The sequence below is a fragment of the Channa argus genome, chromosome 1 (genome assembly GCF_033026475.1).
Source record: "Channa argus isolate prfri chromosome 1, Channa argus male v1.0, whole genome shotgun sequence".
Classification (NCBI taxonomy): Eukaryota; Metazoa; Chordata; class Actinopteri; order Anabantiformes; family Channidae; genus Channa; species Channa argus.
In genome coordinates, this window is record NC_090197.1 from 29,301,099 (window position 1) to 29,326,546 (window position 25,448).

Below are 25,448 nucleotides of genomic sequence, written 5' to 3' on the forward strand. Positions count from 1 at the left end.
GCTTCATGAAACCATCCATCAGTAATGAAGTATTTGTAATAAAGTGAAGAAAATGATTGAAAGGCTTGCAGTTTGAATGGAGCCTTCAGCCTGAGTGGCTCTGCAGAGAAAAACTCCACTTTCAAAGAAATGCAACAAACATTTACATTGTCAATACACATAAAAAGTAAAAAAAGCACCGTTAGAATCAACACTCAGAAAACAAACTAATGATCTGACAAGCACTGAACGCAGCAGCGATGATATATGACCTTTGAAATAAATATCACACACAATAAATATGAAAGTCAAGGTTTATCTGCTGCACTGTAACGCCAGCAGCTACACTCAAAGTGATACACTGAACTCTGTGTGATAGCAGCAGACAAGTCTGTTCACAACATCAAGCTGTTCAAATGACTCTTATGAATTAATTTCATCTGTACCTTTGTTTAAATCTCCTTCTTTTGTGGAATTTGTTTCACAGCAGGATCTTTCCAGCTTCAAACTGATGATAAGAGCTCATGGTCTGCAGCCAATCTGTGGCATGTGTCAGTGGTGAAGAAACTATTTGAAATTTAGTCTGGTTAACAACCAGTTAACTTGTTGACTAGCTCTGTAAGTCCACACTATGCCACCAAAAGCATTTTATAATGATACTCATTAGATACACTGGTTTGTGCCACTTCCTCTTGTGTCACATGATCAAGTTTCCAATAATATCTAGTGTTGCATTCACTGCCAGTCTGACATCTAACAACAGGCCAGACACAGTTCAGATGTGCTGCTCTGCTACTCAGTTCAAAGGCTACACAGCTGCAGCTCCAATACCTGGAAATAATCATGTTTGTATAATTTAAAAATTCATAAATTCATAAACCAGGCACATTACTGAGACAAGTTAAGGATATGATCATGACAATAACGTAGATAAGCTGCAGCTGTGCAGTTTAAGCTTACAGAATCTATAGAGTATGCCAGTAGAAGTTGACATTTTCTGTTTATTGCAAAACCAATTTCTAAAGGTCAAAAATAAGAAAAGCAATGATGAAAAACTAAAATTTCATTTGATTACAAATCAAAGTTTTCAAAACTATCAAACTCTAAGAAATTAAAACATATTTTATTTACTTGAATGTCTATAAATTATAAAACCAAATTAATAAATAAAAAATTAAGTAAATATTTTTAAATGACTAATTTTCAATTGTAAATAAATGTTACCTTCAATAAATTGATTAAAAAAAGAAATTGTTTAATTTTTTCTTCATTAAATTCATTACATTTTTATTTTGAAATTTTTTTTTTTATGATGTAAACATTTTAATGATTAAAATGTACATTTGTTTTTACATTTAATAAGTCATACATGATTTGTGTCCAAAGTAATTTTGGAATTAAGGTACTATATAATCTACATTATTATTACTATTATTATTATTATGATTATTATGATTATTATTATTATTACTATTATATTGTATGTTGCATTGTTGGGTTACATACACTTTAACATTTATCAGTATATTAATCCACTATAATTAATTATTATTATTTCATCTGGCATTCTTCAGACTCCATATAAACTGAACTTAACAAAACAGAACAGCAGAGTGATCAAACCAAACACACAAATTCCTTCTGGTAGAAAACAAGAAAAAGAAAATGTACTGTTCATAATAAAATGAGTCGGATGGACAACAGAAATCATGACTTGCGTATGTTCTTGTTCTGAAGCAAAATCATCAGGCAGCGTTGTTTGAAACATTAATGCACGTTTGTTGTTGTAGCCCTCCCCCAGCTGAGCCCTGGGGCAGCAGGTAGTAGTCTACACGTTGATGGCATGAGCATGTTTCTTGCACAGAGGTTTGTCTTTCTTTGAGTAGAAAGGCTGGCCCTCCAGGTTCACATGGCAAACCTGCAGTCACAACAAATATGATTTTAGAGCCATCTGTGAGGATCTGCTGCTAAACTCAACTTTTACAACATGCTGTCTTCATGGGTTATTTAATGTAGAATAAAGGGAAATCACGACTGTTTAGATGTCAATTTAAAATGCAGTAAAATGTGCAGCGTGAAACATGTTCCTAAAAAAATATTTTGTCACTCATGACAACCAGTTCTTTTGGGTTGAATGAGCAGCACCTGTCCAGACTCACATTGTTGTATGAGACCAAAATAAATCAATAAAATAGTTTGATCCCAGTGAATTTGCCTAAAGAAGAAAAGGTTTTGTGTTTTTAAGTTTTTTAGCTGCTGACAAATCAGAAACTATCCTGACATTTACAATTCCAAAACCTGGACAACTGAAATCATTTTTAATGATTTTACAGTTTTAGCCAGTTTTTTGTTCTTACCGCACACACGAAGCAGGTGTCGTGCCAGGTGTAACCCAGAGCCTCAATGAACTTATCACCAGCTTCAACTGGAAAATCGCAGCCATGACACTTAGTGCTGAAGAGTGCAACATAATCTGAGAGAGACAAACAGATACAGACACAATTGGAACCCCTCAGTTTGTTTCTTACAGCTGACAGACAGACCCCAGGAAAAACAGTGTGTCACACCTGCTCGTACCTTTCTCACAGTACGGCTCTCCATCCTCCATGTGGAAGAGGCTGTTCCCAAACGGTTTGCCGCAGGCTGCGCAGACGAAGCAGGTGGTGTGCCACGTCTGCCGCAGAGCGTGCATCACTTCCTGCAGCACAAAACAGGACTCAGACAAGGCTCATAGTCTATCCAGTTCATCCATGTTCGTGTCACATTTTTGAAATTTAAAAATAAATTTCTTCAAGGCATCACTACGAGAATGATATGAATGGACAGGACTGCTGTGAGGACACTGTGACCTTGAACTTTGGCCAACAAAGCTGAGATATTACTTCCTCAAGTCCAAATGGATACATGTGGCCGATTTGATAAACGTCCACTGTACAGGGACATTGGAAATTTTACATTTACTAAAGTTTCGTCTGTTCTTTGTTGTTTAAACTGAATAACCTCACAGGCTCTGGCCTAGGGATCCCAGAGGTCAGCTGGTAAATGGTCTGCACTTATATAGCGGTTTTATACCTGTTGGTACTCAAAGTACTTCACTCTCCTTATCATTCCCCCATTCGCACTCACAATCACACACACACTCACTCACACACTGAAGGAGCAAGTAAGTTGGGGTTCAGTGTCTTGCTCATGTAACGTGTGACTAGAGGACCTGGGAATCGAATTAACAACCCTGGGATTGGTGGAAGATTTCGGTACCTCCTGCTCCACAGTCACCCCCATCAGGAATTCACTGCAGTATTCTAAAGTGTACTAGTAAACTGTAAACTGACCATTATTATTACTTCAGGGCATAATAATATCAGTTGTAAATATCAATATCATTGTAAAATACTGTATCTTACATTATTGCCCAGATATCTGTCCTTCTGCCTTATTGGGTGTATTTCAGTGTTTCCTATAACTAAACTAAAACATTTTTAATTAACATTTTATGACATTTTAAAAAGGAAAACAAATAATTGATTAATGATCTGCAGATTAACTGATTCTAAACTATCTAAGGAGGAAAAACTCTCAGTAGTCAGATCTCAATGCTCAAAGATATAAAAGCACCACAAACAGATGGCAGTTTGACAGGTGGAGGTGTCTCACCCCCATGATCTTGGTGTTGCAGCGGGCGCAGGTCGGGGCGAAAAACTCCTCGTAGCAGTTCTCGCAGTAAACATTGTTCTGCTCCTCCACAAAGCTGGTGTCAGCCAGAGAGATGTGGCAGTAGTGACAGTTAAACTCCTCTGGGTGCCAGGACCGGCCGAGGGCCACCAGGAAGGGGCCCCTGAAAAAACAACAGGTGATCATGTGGCTTCAGGTAACAGATGCTACCTGCAGTTTTCTTGTTCTTTCTGTTTCTTACTGTGATACTGCTATAAAATACTATAATATTACTTAGAATATACTGCACATATGGTAGATGAAGCCGAATGAAAAGTGTAAAATTACCTGATGATGTTGTTGCACGCTCCACACAGAGGTGTGCGGCTGCTGGCCGCGAACCTCTCTGCTCTTTGGGCCACACCTCTTGCCACAGGTGGGAAGGGGGCGGGGCTGGGAGTGATGGGGGCAGGACTTTGTGTCAATGGTGCAGCAGAGGAGGGATTGGGTATGTACACGGGTGGAGGAGGGGCTGCCTGGGGCAGCGGCTGCACCTTCATGGTGGATGTGGTGGTCGTCTTGCTGGGGTCGAACTTATCGGCAAAGTTGGTGTCAATGACCCAGGGAGGTCGGTTAGCGGAGCCGGGAGCAGCCAGAGGGGGGGCAGTGGCTGGAAGGCGAGGCTGAGGTGGGGCTGGAGCAGGAGCTGGAGGAAAACCACACTTGAGGTACTTGTTCTTTACCTGTGTAATTGTGCCACCTTTGTTCATGTTTGCAGGTTTTCTCACCTGGCTGGGAGGGGTAGATGCAGGCAGTGCTCACCACCTTGGGATGGGTGGAGCCAACAGGAATCTGAATGGAGCTCTGCTGAGTGGGGGGTGCCGGATGCATGGGGGGATGCTGGTACTGCTGCGGAATTGGCTGGTACTGCTGTGGTGGGGGGGCCTGTGGAGCCTGATGCATTGCAGGAGGAGGAGTGTACTGACTGGAAATGGAGGGAGAGTCTTCATAAAAACAACTGCATCATGATCTGCGTGTAACCTCGACAGACTTTCAGCTGCATTTCCTCCTTTTTGTTTTGGGCTGCAAATCACCAAGTCAGTGGCATGTTTTTTACACATTGTTAGTGTTTGTTTTTATGAAAGCACAGATCAACACTCCCAACAAGAACATGAAACCAGCCCAACATCAGAGAGAACCTCATCGACAACAACCTACAAAACGACTATGAGCAAATAACCCTTAAACAAAGTGCATCAGCTGCATTTTTATCTTTTAGAGAAAGTTAGAAAAGATTCAGCGAAGTACTGAAGTGATGAAAGGATGAACAGGTTATGTCTTGTTATTCAACAGTTACGTGGTCCTGAGCTAAGCAATGAACCAACACTGGCAGGGTTAGTGGTTCAGTTCCCATTAGATTTACCCATTCTGCAAATAAAGGCCTCAGTATGTTTCAGACAAAGTGCTGCATGTTTCTTCATTCCTCAAACACATGGTCCCAGTGGAGCTCTGTCTGACTGATGTGATTTTTATCTTTATTGGACATGACGGAGTTCTACAGCACAGGCAAACAAGTTAATCAAAAGTTGGACACTGACAGACATCAACCGTGATTAGAGATAATTCTGTTTTAGGTTCTGTGTGGGGAAGGCCTGAGATGAACCGGACACCTGTCCTGGGTGGACCCCCTATGACAGTTGGGATAGGCTCCGGCCCCTATGACCCTGAACAGGTTAAGTGGTTTCGGATAATGGATGGAAGGATGGGTTGGGTTGTGTATGAGGATTAAAAACAATATAATGTCACCCTCCTTTGTCCAAAAGCCGCCTCTCCACTTTAAAAATCTTAAGCCTGAATGGATGCAGCACTTTTTTTTTTAGGATAATGAGTTCTTCCTAGTTCACACCCCAGTCTGGACAAACGCTGAGACGAGATTGAACGGCAAAAAAACATTTAATTCGAAGCACACTGAGGCCTTAAATCCACTCGTGGTTCAGCCAGTACTTGAGGAGAAGAAGCCTCCCTTTAATGGCGGATTGTTATGGAGTGTAGTAGAAAAGGACGCAGCGTTAAGCGACTGGATGCCTGCAGGTGTCTGTACCTGGAAACGGCAGCTTTGTGCTGAAGGTTGTAACCAGCTGCAGACTGTCGCTTCAGGCTGGAGGTGTAGAGACAACAGCAGAGGTCACCATGATGATCTGTAACCTGCAGGTCTCCTGATCCTGAATACTACAACTACAGTACTCCTAGTGATACTGCGGTTAAATTGTACTTACCCGATTTGCAGAACAATATGCTTGCTATATTTTTCTAATCAGAGGTAAGACACACTTGGGGTCTATCTGTCTATCATCAGCATGTTTTCATTGAACATAGTCTGTTAAACCAACTGTCCACCAGCAGCTCTGCAGCTAACAGCAGTTAGAGAGCAGCTGGTGAACACAGTGGAACTTTTAGCAATTGCAGACTTTTCCCTGTGATGGAGATGGAGACCAAAACCAGAGCTAAAAGAGAGGTAGTTAGGTGGACACAAAAACAACCCAGTCATGTAGTTCTGTCTGCTTGATAATTAAGAAGGCAGCTGTTTGTAGCTTAACAATCTGATCATCTGTTACGTGTTTTCAGGATTGTCTGTCTCCAAAATGGCAAAAAAGCACCAGAACCGCCCCATAAATGCCTGCAAGAGAGTAAACACACTCAGTTAAAATTTAGACACGGCTCAGATGTCTGACTTTTTTCCCAGCACCAAAACGCAACACAAATGTGGCTCCAACCCTCCAGAAGCAGGAATCCTAGATCCAGATCACAAACTCAAATCACAGCTAACATCGAACAGTCAGTCGACCCCACAGAAAACCCAGAGGGTCAGTATCTCCTGCTGGGCTGACTTGAAATGATAAGGGGATCTTTGTGATTCACTCTTCCTCCACAGTGGAAAGAAACCAAATTGCTTAATAAAAACACGTCCGTGCCCAAATCTGCTCACAGCTGCTTGGTTACCTGGGGGGAAGGAGGTGAGGGGAAGTGGGGACAAGCTCTGGAGGCGGCAGGTGCACGTCGACATTAACAGGTGGAGCAGCACAAGCTGGAACATTCTCAGTAAGACTGAAGAACAGGACGGGTTATTAACAGCAGCAAATCTAAACCTGGATCACACAAATATACAACATATGCATTTGTACAGTTAAAGTACATATGCAGTCATTTCCATTCGGCATGCACACGTATGTACTGCATACCTTCAGTTTTTGCACACTGCATACCTTAAGTTTGTACACTTCATATTAGTAAAAGTCTGCTGAAGAAAGTCACCAAGCTTATTTTTTTCATGCAAAAATCCAAATGCTCAATATTGCTCAGTGTGTGAAAATGTTCTTAAATGTGGTGTGGAAAAAAATTAATCGAAGTGAATAGGTTATAAATTCAGCACCAAAACAAAATAGTGGAAAACTCCCCAAAAGAAGATAAAATCTAAAAATGTGTGTGTATCGGCGATGTCTGACATGAAACGACATTTTTGGACATTTTGTCCCATGCGAGGTTCTTCCCTCAGGCAAAACACAAAAGACAAAACCACAGTCTCTTTATTGGCGGATAAAAGCTCGACCTCTGCTCCTATTGATTCAGGGTGAGTTATTGGACAGCAAATGGAGTCTGACGAGGGGTGGAGGTGAGCTGCAGAGGAAGGGGAGGGGGGTTGGTGGGGTTGTCGGTCGGGGCGGAGGCAGCAGAGATCGATTGTGCATAATGGAAGGATGATTAAATAAACGTGTGGAGCAAAGAGAGCTCCATCCATCAGAGCTGAGACGGTGAGAAGGGAGGAGGCGAGTAGGGTTAAAAGGTTTGTTCCTCCTCTTTGTGCTCTACACTGTCTGTTACACATGAGCAGACACTCCCAGATAGGATTTCACTCAATCTGTTAGAAAAACATTTGAACCACAACAGCAGCGAAAAACACAAGCACAAGAAACAACAGGCAACAAAGCAAGTAGGACTTCAGTTTCTCATCAAAACTTCGTAAAAACGAAATTTTTCCATTTGCTTTATATGGTCTGTCCATAAATCATCATTTAACCAAAATGACTTGAGATTTTCTTGTAGACAGGTTATGGTAAAATGTGAGACAGATGTCTTTCAGTGTGGGAAGGGTCAGAACCTTTGTTATTTCTGTGCCCCTTTTTAGGGCCTTTATTTACGTGACTGACGATTCCTATCCCCAGCTGTGCAGAGCCGGTCCAAGCCCGGTAGAAATTGAGGAGGTTTGCGTCAGGAAGGGCATCCGGCGTAAAAACTGTGCCAAATCAACATGCGGACAATGATCCGCTGTGGCGACTGTGAACTCAAGGGATGAGCCGAAAGGACAAAAAAAAAATAAAAAATGTACGTAACTGACGACAAAAGCAAGTCTTAAATTCATGTAAGAAAAGAATTAGAGGAACTTATGTGTAAACATGATCAGCTCTTGATCTAAAACAATCGATCACATCTAATAACAAATGAAGACATCCCTTAGACATCCACACAGTAAGACTCCCTCCAATAATGATAATAATGGTAAAAAAAGTTTGGTGTCAGGAGGTAACAAACATGATGTCAGATTGGAGTTAGTGCGATTTTTAAAAAAAAACTCAAATATTTTGAGTTTAATGTTGCTGAGAAACAGACCTCAAGGGCCTGATTATCAAGAATATTTGGAGATCATTTAGTTCTGACTCCAAAGATATGATCTAGAATGATCTGATCAACATCTCTGTTCATGATTCTACCAGAAGGAAAACACTGAAAAGGTCCAAGGCTGGAGACCAGGAAACTGAAGTTTGCTTAAGAACAGCTTGACTCTCCACAGTAAAGGAAACTAAGGCTGAACTGTAGCACTAAGTAAAGAGGAGAACAGAACACGAAAACCTCATCCTCACGGTAAGGTGTAGTGTTCACTTACTTTAACCACCTTTTTACCACCTAAACGCTGAATGTCTAATGGATATATAACAGTGTCTGTGTTTGTATTGTTTGGCTGTACACGTAAATCACATGGAGATCAGATCAAATTTTACACCTCCTATAATCAGACAAACATGTATCAGGTCCACTGCTCCACCTTCTGGTAAAATCAGCTCAGTGCATGTTGAGTCTCTTTACCACCAGCCTGCAGCTCTTTCTCGTCATTTTTTAAAAATTTACATCTTTCTGAGTCTTTGTGCTTGTTTTTAACACATACATTTTGTTAATATGTTTCTGGGATATTTTGAAGACCACAGACCAGGGCCCCCCCCTGACTCTTTGGACCCCTGTGTGAAAACGGGGCTGAAGGCTGAGGAGAGGAGTGATGTGTTGAGAGGCCAGGTGGGGTGCACAGGGGTGGGGCACAGTGAACAGGTAAGGGGGGGTCAGCAGGTTCTGATGGAGCTCTGCTGCCTACCTGCTCCTCCTCAGTGCCTCCTCCTTCTCATCCTCAGTTACTGTAACAGGAACAATAAACACACATGGGAGGGGAGATGTCAGTAACTTCAGAAAGTCTTCAGGCACCTTCACTTCTGGCACACTTTAATTTGTTGGTGCTTTAATTTGAAATGTCTGACTCCTTTGCCCGTACAACTAATCAGACTGCACATTCATCACCTGATGATTTTCTCAATTAAACAATTGATTGTTTGGTTTGTTAAAATTCAGAAAATACTTCATCAGACAAATAGGTGATGAACACGTCTTTACAGACCAGAACATGACTGAAATCTCCTCTGTGATACTCCTGTCTCTCAGCTGTTGTCAGCAAAGCAAACTTTACTGGGCACTAAACAGAACAGGAACAGGAAACTTACAGGACTCAGTTCCTGTCATGTGGGCCAGGACCCGGAAAGTTTTGGACTGCATAGTGGAGCTGTGGTGTCCCCCTTCGCCCAGGTCTGGGTCCTTCTCTGCACTCTGGACGGCCTGATAGACCGGGGAGGTGCTGTCTATGACACAGTCTTTAACTTGGAGAGTGCTGCAATCACAGAGAGGCCACCATATCACCCCCGACCCCCACCCCAACCCCAGAGACCATACAGAGTCAACGGCAAGTCAGAGTTTTAGTATCTGTGTGTGTGCATGTGTGCTTCTTTTTGGTTTAGGATGCGCTAAAACAAGCACAGGTCAAAACTGAAATCACAATAAAATAAAAATAAAGCCAAACTGAGCTGGTACTGATTTGATTTTGCATGACAGGAAATAAAAAGTACGGTGAGGATGGAGGCAGTGGCAAAGAGGAATAAGTTAGCAGTCAATGCAAAAGAAAATATGTTTGGTTATTTAAGTGAATGTTTATGAACATGAGAAATACCAGTTTAACAATTAAATTAAAACTTTAGACAGACAATGTTTAATGTTCACAACTTTCCAAAACAACAAATGAAGGAAAAAAAGAGGCTCAGAACATCCAGTTTTCCATCTTAACTTTGACCAGTAAAACCAGTTTAACTCCAGTCTGTTTCATTTCGTTTATTATTAGAAGAATCTAATGATTGGAGAGATGATGAGAGACTGAGAGGAGGAGGAGCTGTGTGTCGGAAGAGCAGGTTTACTAGGGTGAAAAAATAAAAGAAAGAATGGATGTGGGGTAAAACATGCAATTTTCATGCACATACAGCATCTCCTAATAGAAAACTGATTATTACTGTTACAGCAGAGCTGTGGATGAATTGAAGAAGAATCTGAAACCAGGGAATCTCTGCAGCAGTTTGGGAAGGCAAATAAAAAAGACAATAGGCAGCAACAGCCACCGTCCAAAAACATACAGAGACGTGAAGGTGGATAAACACATATATGTTTTCCTGGTGGAGGACATAACAGGTTCTTATGTTGTATAAGTATGATTGTACATGGTGCTTTAATTTACAGTGAGAAACTTAGTGTGGAGCTAAACCCAGTTCACAGTGAAGCTTAGACTGTATCAGTCTGTAACAATTGTACACACACACAAAAAACAGTTTCATCCATTTTGCATGTGATCAAATCAAGTGAAAATAGTTTGATTTGAACATGTTTTGGTAATACAATAAACAAAATTAAATCCTGTTTACTTGTTAAATCCATTGTTTTGGTAAAATTGTTTACTTGATTTGATCAAATGCAGACAGAATATTTGAGTGTAGATAAAGGGGCACAAGATGCAAAGATTTGCGCGATTGAGGGGGTACACAAAAAAAAAAAAGATTTATGCTGCAAGTATTTTCTACATAAGCTTTATATATTTTAATCCTACATAGTGAGAATTTAAGTTGCTGTGGTCGAAGTCAAATTTAAACCAACATTAAAAACAGTAGAGGTGTCTATGGGAGAAAAGCAGCCATTTTGTATCTGAGGAAAAGGGAAAAAAAATCAGAGCCACTGCACAAACACTGGGCATGGTCAAAACAACAATGCAATTGTCCTGATAAAGAAAGAAACCAGTGGTGCACTGAGCAACATCCACAGAACAGGTCAGGAAAGGAAACAATGACAGTTTGTACAAAATGTACAACTAAAGCAGACTCATTCAGACAAACCATGTGTGCATGATGGGCTGCAATCAGCCTGAAGACACGTAGGAAAGGTGCCACGGTCTCAATTGTCCCAAGTGATGGATGATGGTTAAAGTCCAAAGTGCAGTACAATAATGCAGACACTGAATTAGTCGTTAACAGATGAAACTGAGGTGAACTGCATCAAAATGAGACATCAACACAAACACTGCTGCAATACAAATGAGTGCAGAGCCACACAACCAGTCAGACTGACTGACTGGGACAAATAGCAGGGGACTGATTACTATCCAGCAGGAGAAGGAGTATGGGAATATTATCACTTCACCAGGATCTTTACAGAAACTTTAGTAAGTAGCATGAACCCCCTTTTTATTGTAACCGTCATAATGAAGGTCTGACACATGATCACAGGCCAAACAAACACAGATCAGCGAAAAGTCAATTTACACCTGAGGGGTGTAAAACATGATCATTAAACTAACCAGAAATCCAATTCATATGTGTAAATTAGCCATTTTATTTCCAACTTCGCATCATTTCAAACCTAAAAGGAATTACTAACCGGAACGATTAGACAATCAACCATTCAGGAAGCAGGAGCCATCTTGTGGTCCATGTGGTCTGCTTACCTGCTACAGTACACCTTTCACAGCTGCACATATCTATGCTCTCAAACAGCTGTTTAACAGTGTGATAACATTCAAAGTGTTCGCAGAAATCTTCTGCTTAAACATTTTGCAACAATAAGTTCATTAAATTATTTCCACTGTTTCTCAGTACACATGTTTGCTGTAAATTCACTAAATGCACTTTGCAGAAGTGGAAGGTGACAGACAGAGCCGGAGGAGGCAGGAGTGCAAAAGGAAGAGGAAGAGGAGGGGGCTGCAGAGAAAGAAGGAGGGGAAGAAAGCTTGATTAGGAAGGAGGAGGGAGGAAGTGGGGGTGTTCTTACCCAGCATCGTGCCCCTTGATCTGCGCCTGTCCTGCGATGGCGTCCATGATGGAGTCCTGTGAGTACATACTGATGGGCGTGTTGTACTGGGCGTGGATGATGGTGGCCTTGCCGCCAGGGCCCTTTACCTCTATGGGCTTATGGGTAGAGACGGCAGTGTCCTTCAGAACACTGGGGTTGAAGCCAGGGTTGAAGCCGGGGCTGCTGGAGTGGGGGTGGGGGTGTAGTGAAGGAGATGAGTGTGTGAGGGTGTAGAAGTGGAAAAGATAAAAGGGAGGTGTGTGAGGGCAAGAAACAGAAAATTGGGGGGTGCAGTTGGTGGGGTGTAAGTTAAAAAGACGGAACACAAACTACCAACATGATCACATGCAATATTCTGTTCACAGACTTTTCATTTTCATGCAGTTGCTTTCTAGAGAGAGCTGATGATTTTTTACAAACTAATTCACATCAGCAGAAAAAGAAATGTTAACATCAGCACCAAACAAAACATTTGTGTTTTTAGGTTAAAGAAAGAAGATACGAGATAAGAGTTCAGCCTGAAACAGCAGAAGAATGCATGTACGTACACACACATACACACACACACACACACACACACACACACACAGACAAAGACTGACCTGGGGTTGTGCTACAAATAAACTATTTTAAAAAATGATGCAAATGGATGAGGAGCTGCACAAGTGTTGTCATTTGTAGCTGTTTTGTGAGTCTTTTATAAGGTGTTTTTATATGTCTGTGCTGCAGGGCTTGTTGTCTCCTAACGTGTGCTCACGTTCAAGGTGGACAGACTGAAAATGCAGCTACAGGTTAAATCGAAGGCAAACTACATGATTGGAAAACAAAGCTGAAGTGGAAATGAAACAGACTTAGTGAATAAATGCTTGTGTCCATGAAATATGTGAAGATCTGATTTTACTTCTATCATAAAACTAACGGAAATGTCTGATTCACTGCAGGTTTTGCACCATTTGAGTTTCGGACTGTGCTCTTTTATTAAATCCCTATCCTAATCTTCACAAACACATTAGTGGATGGAAAGAAGCCTTATGATTGATTTCTTTCCACCTAAAGTTCTCATAAAACTAGAGAAGCTTTTACCTTCCAATCACATTAAATTTATTTTATCTTCTGTTTGAACGATGAGGATGGGACATCATGCAACACACTAATCCAGCAGGAATGTGAGTAGTCACATGTCAAAGTTGAGTCAGTTTTAACATTTTCGTCTCACAACTTGCAGATGAATGCAGCTGCATCTCTGGACTCACTGATGCATGAGGCAGCTGCGTTGTTTCAAGTCTACACTCGAATGCAGCCTGTCGAGCGCACAACTGCTGCTGCTTTGCACATCTCAACTTGTCAATGTTGAGCTATGAGTTGCATGTAGCTGTTTTATAATCTATGCAGAAAACAAACTGGATGAACACCTTGGAAAAAGGAGCTGATGGGAGACATCAGTTGACTATTACTGATGATTACAGGAGGCTGAGGCAAGAACCATACACACAGCATCAAACCATGCCTGTAAAACACCAGAGCAAAGAGCACAACACACCAGATGCACCATCAGGAGAGGATACTGACTTGGGAGCAGGAGGGGTGAAAATCTGGTTTGCCCAACAGCAAACAGGAGGCAAGGGACAAAGGACAAGAAAAGACGGAGAAGATAAAGTGATTAGAGAAGACAGTTTTACTCAGACAGGTCCTTCCAGTAATGGGCAAAGGGAAGAGTTATACCAACAGGCTGCAGAGGGATAAAGGTCAGAGGTTAGTGACCAGGGTGAGAGTCATATTGTTGCACAGTGTTGGAGATTGCACAGTAGGACATCAATGAGTGAAGACAGATTCATGGACAGCTGCATGATAGTGGACCAACCAGTCTTGTCCACAGTTTGTAGCCACAACATTTTAAAAAGTTAAAAGGTTCCATGCACAGTTTTTCTGCTTTTCTTTCTTTTATGCACTAAACTGAGTATGATTGGATGACTGGTTGGACAAAGTCCTCGATTTGATGACATTTTATAAACTTATTACTAAAAACTAAACATTATTAAACTATGTACATAATCACCACCAAATAATCCAGACTGATTGTAGTGTGAATCTACTGTACTCGATTTAATAATTAAGAAACAAGTGTTTTGTGTTTTGGATCATAAAAATATTATACAAATAAATTAGGTGTGTGTATGGACGAATTACTGAACAGTCCTACTGGCTGGTGTCTCTGTACAAAGCAACTGTTTGGTCTTAGTTAGAAGACACACAATGATCAGAGGACAGTGAAAATACAATGGGCATGTACAGCACCCGCAAAATATCACAAAAACAAAAAATAGATGATGGCCAACGAGAAAGAGATGCAAAACTACACAACTACAAGTGTGGTTGTGTATGTGTCCAGAAGGTTCCCTGACCTTTAAATGCAGCCAGAGGAACCAACAGGTGTTTGGCTGCATCAATGACACAGTAACCGAATCACACTGTGAAGTGAGGAAACACCACCGGCATGCTGGGTAACTCTGTGTGTGTGATTATGAATAGTTATGATAACAGTCACATACTTCTCAGCCTCTCAGCACTGCTGTGTAATACTTAAGGGGAAGTATGTATTTTGATCTGGTACAGGAGTGTGTGTTTAAAGGACTATAGTGTATGTTTTGGACAAGCTGTGGGACATTTAATCCTCCTCCTCACTGAGCGTCTCCATCATCACTGAAACATCAGAGGTGCTCTTTCAAACTGAGCTCAATTGTCTTAGATCTGTTGAGGAGGCCTCATTAGATCAATCTCACTCTTCTTGCTCTACAACATGTGATTCATCACTGCTTAAAGTTGCGCGTGCACCAATGTTTGACATCAGTCTTCCTGTTCATACAGACTCGAACAAACATTTAGGTTTGATCACCAATGATTGTTTAGTTTGGTTTTTCTGGTCCCGAAAACTCAGGTTTAGCTTTCTGTACTAAATACACTGAATGTTCTGATGCTCCCACTTTTCCCAGTCTGATCAGGGTGAAAGGTCAACAGAGCAGAGGTTCACAGGAGCTGATCCAGGTATTAATCTCTAAATCAGAGTGAAATACTGATAATGGTTTCATCATTTATCACAGGTGGTGCTGCAGCCAGAAACCACAGTTCTTCTAAGGTTTGTGTTTCCGATTTATTGTGTGATTTAAATACAAAACTATGCGTCTGAACAGTGATGAGTTCACATACTGTTGTACATAGTAAAGTGTGTCTGAATGGTGAATATAAAGTACTAGTGCCATAAATGCAACATCAGTCAGAAAATAAAAAAAAGCTTTTATTTTCTCCTTCTATCAGCAGAGCAGCTCCATGTGCCCCTGCCATGCCTCTGCTCATTAACCCTTGCCTCTCCATCTCTACGTACCCCGCAGGCTGACCCGCCTGAATCACTGCCATCTCTCTTAGCGTCTCCTCGGAGTACAGGCCGATGGGGGAGTTATACTGCTTCCTCTGGGCGGGGCTGACCGCTCTCCTCCCGGGAGAGTCTGCCTCTGCGAGCCCGGAGGTGGCACTGCAGGCCGACAGGCGGCCGTTGATCTGCACCGACTGAGGATTCAGATGGAGGAGGAGTCGGGAGAGATGGAGGTGAGGCAGCGGAGAATGTTGGGTAACAACAATCATTATCTGATCAGTCGGTTTTATTGATCAATTCTTTAGTAAATATCTGCTTTAAATTTGTTCCTGTTTTCAGTGTAAAGACCTGAATGTAACGTTTTACATCAAGTAATATAATATTTTAAAATGACAATAACAAAAGTATATATTTTTTCATTCTATTCTTCTCATCAGCACTTCTACTGTTATACTGCTGTACTGTACTCACTTAGTACATATTACATCATAATGTTTGCTCCGCATCCTTATATTTCAAAATAGCTTTTTTGTTTTTAGTAATACTAAGTATATGTTATTTTATTTTAATTGAAATATTATTATCTTATTATTATTTGATAATTATGGATATAACTCACTTTTATTCAATTGAAACATTCACGATTTAACAATAGTGTATTAACATTATTCAGCAATATAATTTATTTCAAATATAAATACAACATTGTTAGCAAAAAAGCTGAGAATATTGTTTCATTTGCTGCAGCTCTTTTTAGTTTAATTTTACACAGTGTACCAACTTTTGGTACGGGATGAAGATGCTGACCATGTATATTTATAGTTATTAATGTGTTTTTTGTCTACACCATCAGATAATTTTATTTGGACAGGGTCATCTGGTGGTTTGGAGAAATCTCTTTGTCCAAACCACCACAAGTCCACAGAGGAGCAAGTCCTACAGAATTGAGATTAAAAATGTCCACACAGGCATGAAACACATTTGACCTTCTGTCTTTCCACCTGCAGCCACCAGGAGGCAGCAACTCCCTGAACACTTAACTTTTAAATCGCTCCCTCATTGTGTATGTGTGTGAGAGAGAGAGTGAGAATGAAATAAATCTTTACACAGCACTGTGCAAATGTTTTAGGCATTTTCAAGGTTTAGATTCTTCTCCATTGTGTTTCACTCTGCAGCACGACAACGAGCAAACATGCAGCCACAGTCACTGGGAGCTGTGTTCCTGCCCCCACAGGGTGCTGATCATGGAATCAGTCTGGAGTCACATGAACAAACAGAGTCACCGAGACACAATAAACCCACAGAAAAACAGGAAAGTTCTTCAACATGCTGAAACCCCATAACTGGTGCTGTTTAAAATAATTTTTTCTTTACTACTTTATTTTGTGTGAATGATTAAAAAACATTCACGACGTTATTTGTGACGGCATCTTCACTTTACTTTTGGTGCCAAAACCTTTGCACAGCACTGTTTGTATATGCTGTCCAAATGAATGTGAATTATCATTTATCTGCAGAGAGAATGTGAGAATGAGAGAGAAAAGGTATTTACAGAGTGAAACAGTGGGAGGGGACTAAAGTTTTGTAAGCAACAACAGTTTAAACGATTAAACCTTCCCAGTTTCTAGCTTTAGTGTAAAAAACCTTCCTGCCACATCTGGGTTTTTCCTTCCACATGTGCACCTTGCTGCTGCGATGAGATTTTCGGCACAAAAAATCAATGCTGTAACCCAGATGGATCAGAGTGCAGCAGTCTGCAGCGGCTTCAATGCTTTATGGGTTAAGTTACCTGCTGGTGGGGTATCATAGGAATGAGCGTGTCCATTCTTGGAGCCGGCATCGGAACTGGACGCTTTGCCCTGTAGGTAGGTAAAGAAAAAAATTATCATATTAAGTTTCAGATAATTAGCAGGAAGAATTTTGTTGTCTGGGAACATTTTACTGACTGTGTTTACATGCACTAAAGTAACCTGGGTACTCAAGAAAAATCTGATTTTTCTTGTAATCAGCAAACAAAGTTTACCAACATAGAAGAAACCTGGTTAGTGCAAATCCACATATACATGCAACAGCAGAGTAATCTGATTCTCCTCCACCCTACACATTTTCCATGTATTGTGACTGTTTCCTGACTTTTCTTCTTTGTGTGTTTGTGTCGCGGCAGAGTGACAGCACAGGGGCAGAGAAAGGAAAGAAAGGGGAGACAAATACTGCTGATCCACAACAGGAACTTTCTGAATTTTAAAAAAATCCACTGGGGAAAATGACTTATTTAAATTCTGCGAGTCCCTTTGTGTTAGTTACATTTTTTGTCAAACTTAATGCAGATTTTGTTTTAAAATTTCTCTTTTCATTCATTCTTTCATTCAGCTATGTGTTCCTGTCTGCAGCCTTTTGTTACACACATGCTCATTTGGAGAAACATGACACTTAAGAAATCAGCTGACTATAACCTGGTTACTTAAGTCCATGAAAGGTTCAGTATTAAAAGGCAACTTTTCAACTTTCAGTTTTCTATCTGGTTACTACATTCATGCTTTTAAACTTCTCTCTGGCTTTCCTGTTTTAAAATATCTCTCTTCTTCCAGCTGAAAATTCCTCTCAATGACATCACCCAGAAGAGATTTTCATCATTAGTACTTCAGATGATGTCATCTTGGGGAGCTTTGGAAAAGCAGGATGACCATGATTACAAACTCCCTAGTGTGAGCAATGAGATAACATAATCTGAACTAAAGCTTCCTCTAAGTGATGTCATCTGGAGACATTTTTCAGCTAGAAGTAGAGAGATATTTTAATGGAGGGAAGTCAGAGGGAAGATTACTGGCATTCCTTTACATTCCTTTACTGTACTACCCAAACTAGTTCAAAAAGAAGCAAGTTTAATATCAGTGAAGGCGTCCTTTCATTTTATCTACCAACACTTCATCTCAGTTAGTTTGTAATAGTAATGTAAATGCAGTTTTAATACCTCCACGGTGTAAATGAAGGATAAATCCCAGGTTTGTTTTAGTTTTAAACTTTATAGGAGGATTTCCCATAAGTTTCCACATCAAAATATACCAACATCGTCAGAAAGTCAGGGGATTGTGGGGATTGATTCATAAATGAAAAAGCAAGGTGCATTAGGAGAGCAATTCCCCGGCATTTTATTTAATCCATGCAATCCTTCAGTATGTGGGTCACTGTGATAGAAACACATGTTTAGTGATCAACAGAAGGACACAGACAGAGCACAAAATCGAATTTAATTATCTTCTTTTCAGAGGAACCACCCATACAAAGCACAATAAGAAAAAATTCTTCTGTTTTGCAGTTACAAAAAGAAGAGATGCAAGAGGGCAAAGGTCAAAAAACTCTGACTATACAAAATGTCCCTGTGAGCCTCATGTTCAAGACATAATGGAAAGAGTAAATATGACATGCTGAAAATGAGAATTTTCTGCACAAAAACATTCTCAGTAAGTGGAGGAAAAGCTTTTCCACATACTAATAAAGACTTGCACACTCAAACACCGGCCTTGAAAATAAGTAGACAGTGGAGCACAGGAATTTCAATATCTTCATTATAGTCAGGTGTAAAAAAGGTGAACTCAGAGACACACATTCAAACAGAAGACATCTAAGACACAAAGACACACAACCAGAGATTTAAACAGTCAAATTAGAAACAACATGTTGGAAAGAAAGTGAAATCGTGGCCTCCCTTTGTTTCACTACATTACTCGGTCTGAGCTCAGTACATATTATCTTTATTTTTCAGGTCTGATTAGCGGAGTCATAACTTCCTGCAGAGATGTGGTGGAGACTGGAGTAAAGATTCATAATTCAATAAAATCTCTTATTTATGCTTCCATCTTTCTAATGGATTTCTGTCTTTAACATCACCTTGTTCCAGGACTGCAGGGGGAAACCACATCAAGTGTTTTGTCTCTGATAACTAATTAAGTCAATGATGTAAAGGATCCAGAAATCTCCAAACTGACCCACTCACCCTCGCACATTAATTACACTCGTTTTCTGCTGCAGAGGAGAATAAAGAAGCACAGAGGCAGTGTAAAAGTTCAAACAGCTTCTATTATATTTGCTAATCAGTGTCAGGCTTCATGTGTATTACCTGATGAAAAATAGTGATAAGAGCGTGCTCTGAGCTCTGTACAGACCAATGTTAATGTCCAGGATTTTATCAGATACATATCATTTTTAAGCACATTTGCTCAATTGATTGAAGAAAAAAGAAAAACAGATGAGTTTCATCTGTTTCTGTTCTTCACAGTTAAGGAAAGTTGTACTCAAAGACATGCATGGAATACTCAAAGGGCTGGTCTCAGGCACAGATGTAAACTGATCGCTGAACGAAAATCGCCAAACTTAGATGAGAAAAAACTGAACAGAAAGTAAACGGACAAAGAAACCAAAAAACGACCACAAAGAGACAGAACAACTTAAAACAGATGGCAGCATGTAAGGTAAATGTTCTTACTTGGACATGGTGAGCGCCAGGCTGTGGATGGCCATCTTGATCTTGTTCTGGGCCTCCAGGTGAGTCATCCCTTCGGTGCTGACACCATCGATGGCGACGATGACATCACCCTGGATCAGGTTCCCATGAGCTGCTTTGCTACCAGGACTGATCTGTTAAAAAAAGACATTTAGACCTTAGTTTTACCCAAGAATCTTTAATCAGACATGTTATGGAAGAAATCTGGACACTGATGTAACTTAAAGAGCAAGATGTCCCTCATTAGACCCTCATTAGTGACAGATCAGTTGAATATCAGAAACCACAGCTCCGTGCACATCAGTCTGAATCTTTCAAACACTTAACAGTGAAAAGTAGCTCCCATGAAACAATCAAAAGGGAAAATAGTTAATTAGTGATTTAGTGAGTAGTTAAGTTGTCTACATACCAGTGCAGTTCTTTTATTCTGAGAATCCACCTCAGGAGTGGAGCTGTGTTTTCAATATTATTATAGATATTAGTGCAGCTTTAAAAATAATAATTTATAAAAGAATATTTATAAAATAACTTGGAACACAAACTCTAGAGGCACAGCTGGGATTTAAACCCAGGATCTCTGGTTTACTAGACAGGTGCTTTGACCAACTAACCCACAGCATCATGTCCTCTCTGTGAGCTTCTAATTGTGATCTTACACTCAAAGCATAATTTTCTCACGTTTTCACATTAAGCACTTTGTCTTCTTCTCTTTCATTAGTTGCCTCTGTCACAAATTAGACCAAGTTGATGTGGAGACCAAGTTGAGTTTATTTATAAACTATATTATATTATATTATATTATATTATATTATATTATATTATATTATATTATATTATATTATATTATATTATATTATATTATATTATATTATATTATATTATAAACAAACACATTGAGTATGGAGTTTAAACAAAAGCCAGTGACAGTTCCTCATTCTCAGCTTTACAGCAGTTCTGATTGGAGCATTACATTTAACATTATTTAAAGAGTTGACCTTGTGACCTTTCTCTCAGGCCTCTGTGGCACCTTCAACACAATTCAGAACACAAGTGTTCATGCCTGAGTGTTAAAGCCCGGACAGCTGTTCATATGCCGCTAACCCCCACTGAGTCATATCCACTCTGCTCTGTTTTCCCATCGACAGAGGGTATTTTAGCTACAGTCTGAACCTTGGAGGTGGGAGTGGAGAGGGAGAACGGTGAGGTGGACAAGATGAAGGAGATAGAAAGATGGAGTGATGGAGGTGAAGAGGAGATCGAGGTGAAATGAAGAAAGATGCAGAAAGATGAGGAGGATAAATAGTTGGAGACAGAAGTAGGCAGAGAGGCAGTAAGATTTAGGAGGAGTTAGAGGGAGAGGGCCATAAGATGGTCTAGAGACCTGTGCAGATGTCTCCCTCATCCTTTGACTGCAGGTTCCAGCCCCCTGCGACCCCAAGCAAGATAAGCAGTTAAATCTAATGGATGGATGATGGAGGGAGAATGAATGGAGACTGTCATCTGATTCATCACCAGTACAACAAGATGGAGTTGTTTAAAGCGCCTGTCTAGTAAACAGGAGAACCTTGGTTCAAATCCCAGCAGTGCCTGCTTATTAGAGAGGTTACATTTGAAATTTAAGAGGGTGAACACAGCAACATTTACAATGTTTGGAAATTCTTCTTCGGAGTACAGAAGAGCAAACAACTATACTTTCTTAAGCTGACACCACAGTAGTGATGCTTTTCTCTGACCAATTCAGTCATCTGCAGCAATTTCAAATAACCTTCTGGTATAACCTCAGTTCACTTGGAACCTTGATGGAGGTGATACCCAAAGAAGTACCAGATACCATCCACAAATTTAACAAGAAGACAAGTAGAGTTTTGTCAAGTTGAGCCAGTCCAATGCAGAGGAAAAGAGTTGGATATTAGCTGTGAGGTCTATCTGAGCTCTCTCAACCATCTACACTGGAGAAACAAAGCAACCACTTCATTGCACAACACAGCAGAACAGAGTCCTTGTAAAAAGGAGATCCTGGGTTCAAATCCCAGCAGTAACTCCCCAAGTATCTGAGTGGTGCAGAAAATCACTCAAAGAACATTAAGTCGTCTTTTGGAATGAAGGCTGTGATGAACATTTCATTTACAACCTGGTACTGAGCCGCCTATTACATCATGGTAAACACTCCTGCATGACTATTTAACAGTTTCTATTATTCGGCTCCATGTTTGCTGACTTCAGCCGATCTCAGTGTCACTCAGCTACCACATTATTTTACCACGGCAGGCTGGATTAAACTGAAGCAAAGCGAACAAACGTTTGGGGAGTTTTACTTTCAGGAAGCTGCTCACTGGGCTCGAACAATGTGAGGCCTGTCCCGGCTGCAGATTGGCCTACTTTCACCCTGACCCACATAAACATGCACTGTGCCACGCATTAACAACAAAAATGAGTTACTGCTGCAGCTTCTGCTTCAACATTTCAGAACAAAAAGAGATTTGAAGTTACATCATATACCAGTCAGTTCAACAGCTGTCCTAACTTACATTTTTCACTTAACTTTACTCAGTTATCAACAACATGCACTTTCTACTAGTTTTCATCAAGTTAGAGGTAATTGTAGGGTGAACAAACCCATTTAGTAATTGATATTCAGTGACAGTAACTTAAAACAATCAAGTGCAGTAGCAGCAAATGAGACAATGAAACTACTACACTGGTAACAGCAGAAATTCACAAAAAGGTGCTTAGTGTGCCTGGAAAACAAGGGTCAAAGCTTTTTGGTGAAGTTCATTACCCCAGTGCAGTTGTCCAGTGGCACGCTTTTTTGCTGTTGAATCACCCTCTGCTGGCTGCTACTAAAATTATATTTCACATTAATGCAGTTCAGTGTAAAGTACATTTTACACTGTGGTAGGACTGATCTACAGCTAATCAACACAATAGGGGCTCTTTCTTGTGCACAGCAGAGAAATAGAGATGGGGGGGTCTACCGATTTTGAGAGCTTACCCTACTAATAAGTATATACTAATAGTAAATACTTGGTGTTGGTATACAATAGTAATGCATGTTCATAAATGTTTTGTACATGGTTAACAAACCGTGTCTTTAGAAAGTAGTTTATAAGAGTTATTCAGAACACTGAAGTTACACAAGTAACTATTATATGTTTTTTTTTTTTCAACTTAATTGTGTGTGCCTTTTGGAATACACAGTGCACAGTACATTTAACTCAAGATTGTTTTGTTGTTTGAAATAGTAATACTCAGTACTTCATACTGAGTTACAAGTTTACCTAAGGTAAAGTAAATTTTAGTACCCTACAAGTACTCTTAATAAGCATTTGTATGTACAAATACAACTGCAATTACAGTTTACTTGTTTTTTTCGAGGCATTCAGTTTGCATTGTTTGTGTGCCAGATGTTTCAGGGTCACAAACCTATTTATTATCTTTTTATTTTAGCTGAATAAAAATGCATCTGATATTGTACTGATACAGATGCCAGTGACAACTCTATAACTAACTAGCTATTTAGGTTACCAAAGTTGGATAGGAAGTGATGTCAGGACCTTTGTGGCCATCTATAACCGTCCTGACAAGTTAAAAATGTAAAACTGGAATTTATCACACACACAGACCTGACAGCAGTGACTCTGTAACAATAGATTTGAACACGGACAGAGGAGTGGGTAGGTAACTGATAAGACGTGTGTGTGTATCTATGTGTGTGCAGGGTCACTGACCTTCAGAGGCTAAAAACAGCCTATTGCCTGTCAGCAGCCACAGCCGCTCACTGCCACTCTGCAGGCCTGAGTGTGCAGCAGCAGGAGAACTTCATATTCAGGGTGCAGTGATCTGTGCATATTCCATGTTGTTACATTATGTTAATTTCTACTACTTCACTGCCTGTTGGATGAAGTACATGTTATTTTGTGTCTGTAATTATTTTGTTGTAATTATCTTTGCTATTGCATTGAGTCTACTTATGGTCATTGTATATCTCTTAGTGGTTATTATTTGTGTCTTCATGTTCAGTTTGGATTTTTCTTCCAACAAAGCCTGTTAACCAGTGGGAGGCACCTGGATGTCTGGGCCTGTGCCTGAATTTCTATCTTTTTGTAAGTACAGTGACATAACAGGTGGCCTCTACAAAAGTCCCGCTAAGTCCCGTATCAAAGATCTCTTGGTGTGAAACTGTTTTGGATCCTCTGTTGAGGATCATCCTGTGCATCCCGTAACATGATGCAGCAGGATCAGGAGCTCACAGAGAGCTGATTCAGCTCAATGTGTTACAGCAGGAGTCCAAATGCGCAGAGAGAGAGACTGACAAAGACAAAACATCTGCTGAAGCTGCACGGCTGCAGAACAGATTACTCGGTGCATCAAGTCAGGAAATGTGCTTATTTATTCAGTGGCGTGTGTTAGGACCAAAATCAAATACAATATGTCCCATAGACATGCGTTCTTTCTGTACTTCAATGATGAAATCTGCAGCAGGGAAATGAGCAGGTAAACCCATACTGTAGATCTATCACTGACTGTCCTTCAAGCCCCAGGTGAAGACAAGCAGATTCATTCCCTTTCACTCCTGTTTCCTGGACCACAGCAAACATTAAACCATAAAGCTGCAGAGAATGACGGGGAGTGTCCTCTTTCCCTCGCTCTAAGAAAAGAGTTGAAAATGCAGTGTAAATCTGTAAATTAGAGACAGCTGTCATAATGACAACAGCATATTGAAGACAGAGGTGTTTGTTCAGTAAATGTGTGTTTGTGTGTGGGCTTGTGTTTATGGTTGGTCCATCATAAGGTATTGTGTATGTATTTGTAGTGTAAGGCTGTAGATTTATGTGAGTTAGTGTGTGTCTAACAGGCTGTTCACACACCGATCTAAAGACCAACAAGACAAATCTGATGATTTGATGATCGAAATCACAACAATAAATGTCTCTAAGGCTTTTATGAACTAGTCCAGCATTGACAGTGAATTTAGCTTCTAACTAACTAGTTTTAAAACAACAACAGTGGGTGGGACTGTCCACCTGTTTTCACACAATTGTTCAAAAATTAAAAGAAAATAAATAAACTTTGAAAAATTACAAAAGTAGCCCTACAGTCTGTGGATAAAAGTTGTTTGTGGGGTGATAAGGAGACTTTAACCTTCCTCAAATTTATACATGAAACTAATGACATGGTTTCCTTTGATTGAGATTTTTTTAAAAACCTCATTTACTTCTGCACCCACTGTAGAATCATTTCCATCAGCCCCTGAGGTGGTACACAAGTACAAACCCCAAGTACTTAATTGCTTAACTACTTAATTAAGGGTGGCTGTAGCTCAGTTGGTAAGGCAGTCATCCACAAATTAAGTGGTTTGATCCCCGGTCCTTCCTTGCTACATGTTAAAGTGTCCTTGGGCAAGAAACTGAACCCCAAGTTGCTTCCGGTGAGTCAGATGAGTGTGTGTGTGTGAATGGGTAACTGAGAAGCAAC

At 40.3% G+C, this 25,448-nt stretch overlaps 1 protein-coding gene across 12 annotated transcripts in view; it reads right to left on the reverse strand.

Annotated features, from left to right (window-relative positions):
• Positions 1-1,425: 1,425 nt before the first annotated feature.
• LOC137101748 (LIM domain-binding protein 3-like) overlaps positions 1,426-25,448 on the reverse strand; it is a 33,047-nt gene continuing 9,024 nt past the window's right edge. For 5 of the 12 annotated variants that reach the window (XM_067480559.1, XM_067480569.1, XM_067480542.1 and 2 more), the window contains 12 exons: positions 19,956-20,107; positions 17,262-17,331; positions 15,485-15,666; positions 9,450-9,613; positions 9,050-9,089; positions 5,732-5,788; positions 4,419-4,615; positions 3,979-4,336; positions 3,634-3,814; positions 2,557-2,677; positions 2,337-2,452; positions 1,428-1,897 (listed from right to left, as the gene is read on the reverse strand). In XM_067480559.1, coding sequence (XP_067336660.1) covers positions 1,808-1,897; positions 2,337-2,452; positions 2,557-2,677; positions 3,634-3,814; positions 3,979-4,336; positions 4,419-4,615; positions 5,732-5,788; positions 9,050-9,089; positions 9,450-9,613; positions 15,485-15,666; positions 17,262-17,331; positions 19,956-20,107 — 1,728 coding nt within the window. In that variant the 3' untranslated portion in view covers positions 1,428-1,807. Of the gene's footprint in view, positions 1,898-2,336; positions 2,453-2,556; positions 2,678-3,633; positions 3,815-3,978; positions 4,337-4,418; positions 4,616-5,731; positions 5,789-9,049; positions 9,090-9,449; positions 9,614-12,084; positions 12,289-13,674; positions 13,698-15,484; positions 15,667-17,261; positions 17,332-19,955; positions 20,108-25,448 lie in introns of all 12 variants that reach the window. The other 7 variants (XM_067480632.1, XM_067480603.1, XM_067480587.1 and 4 more) reach the window with 7 other exon arrangements.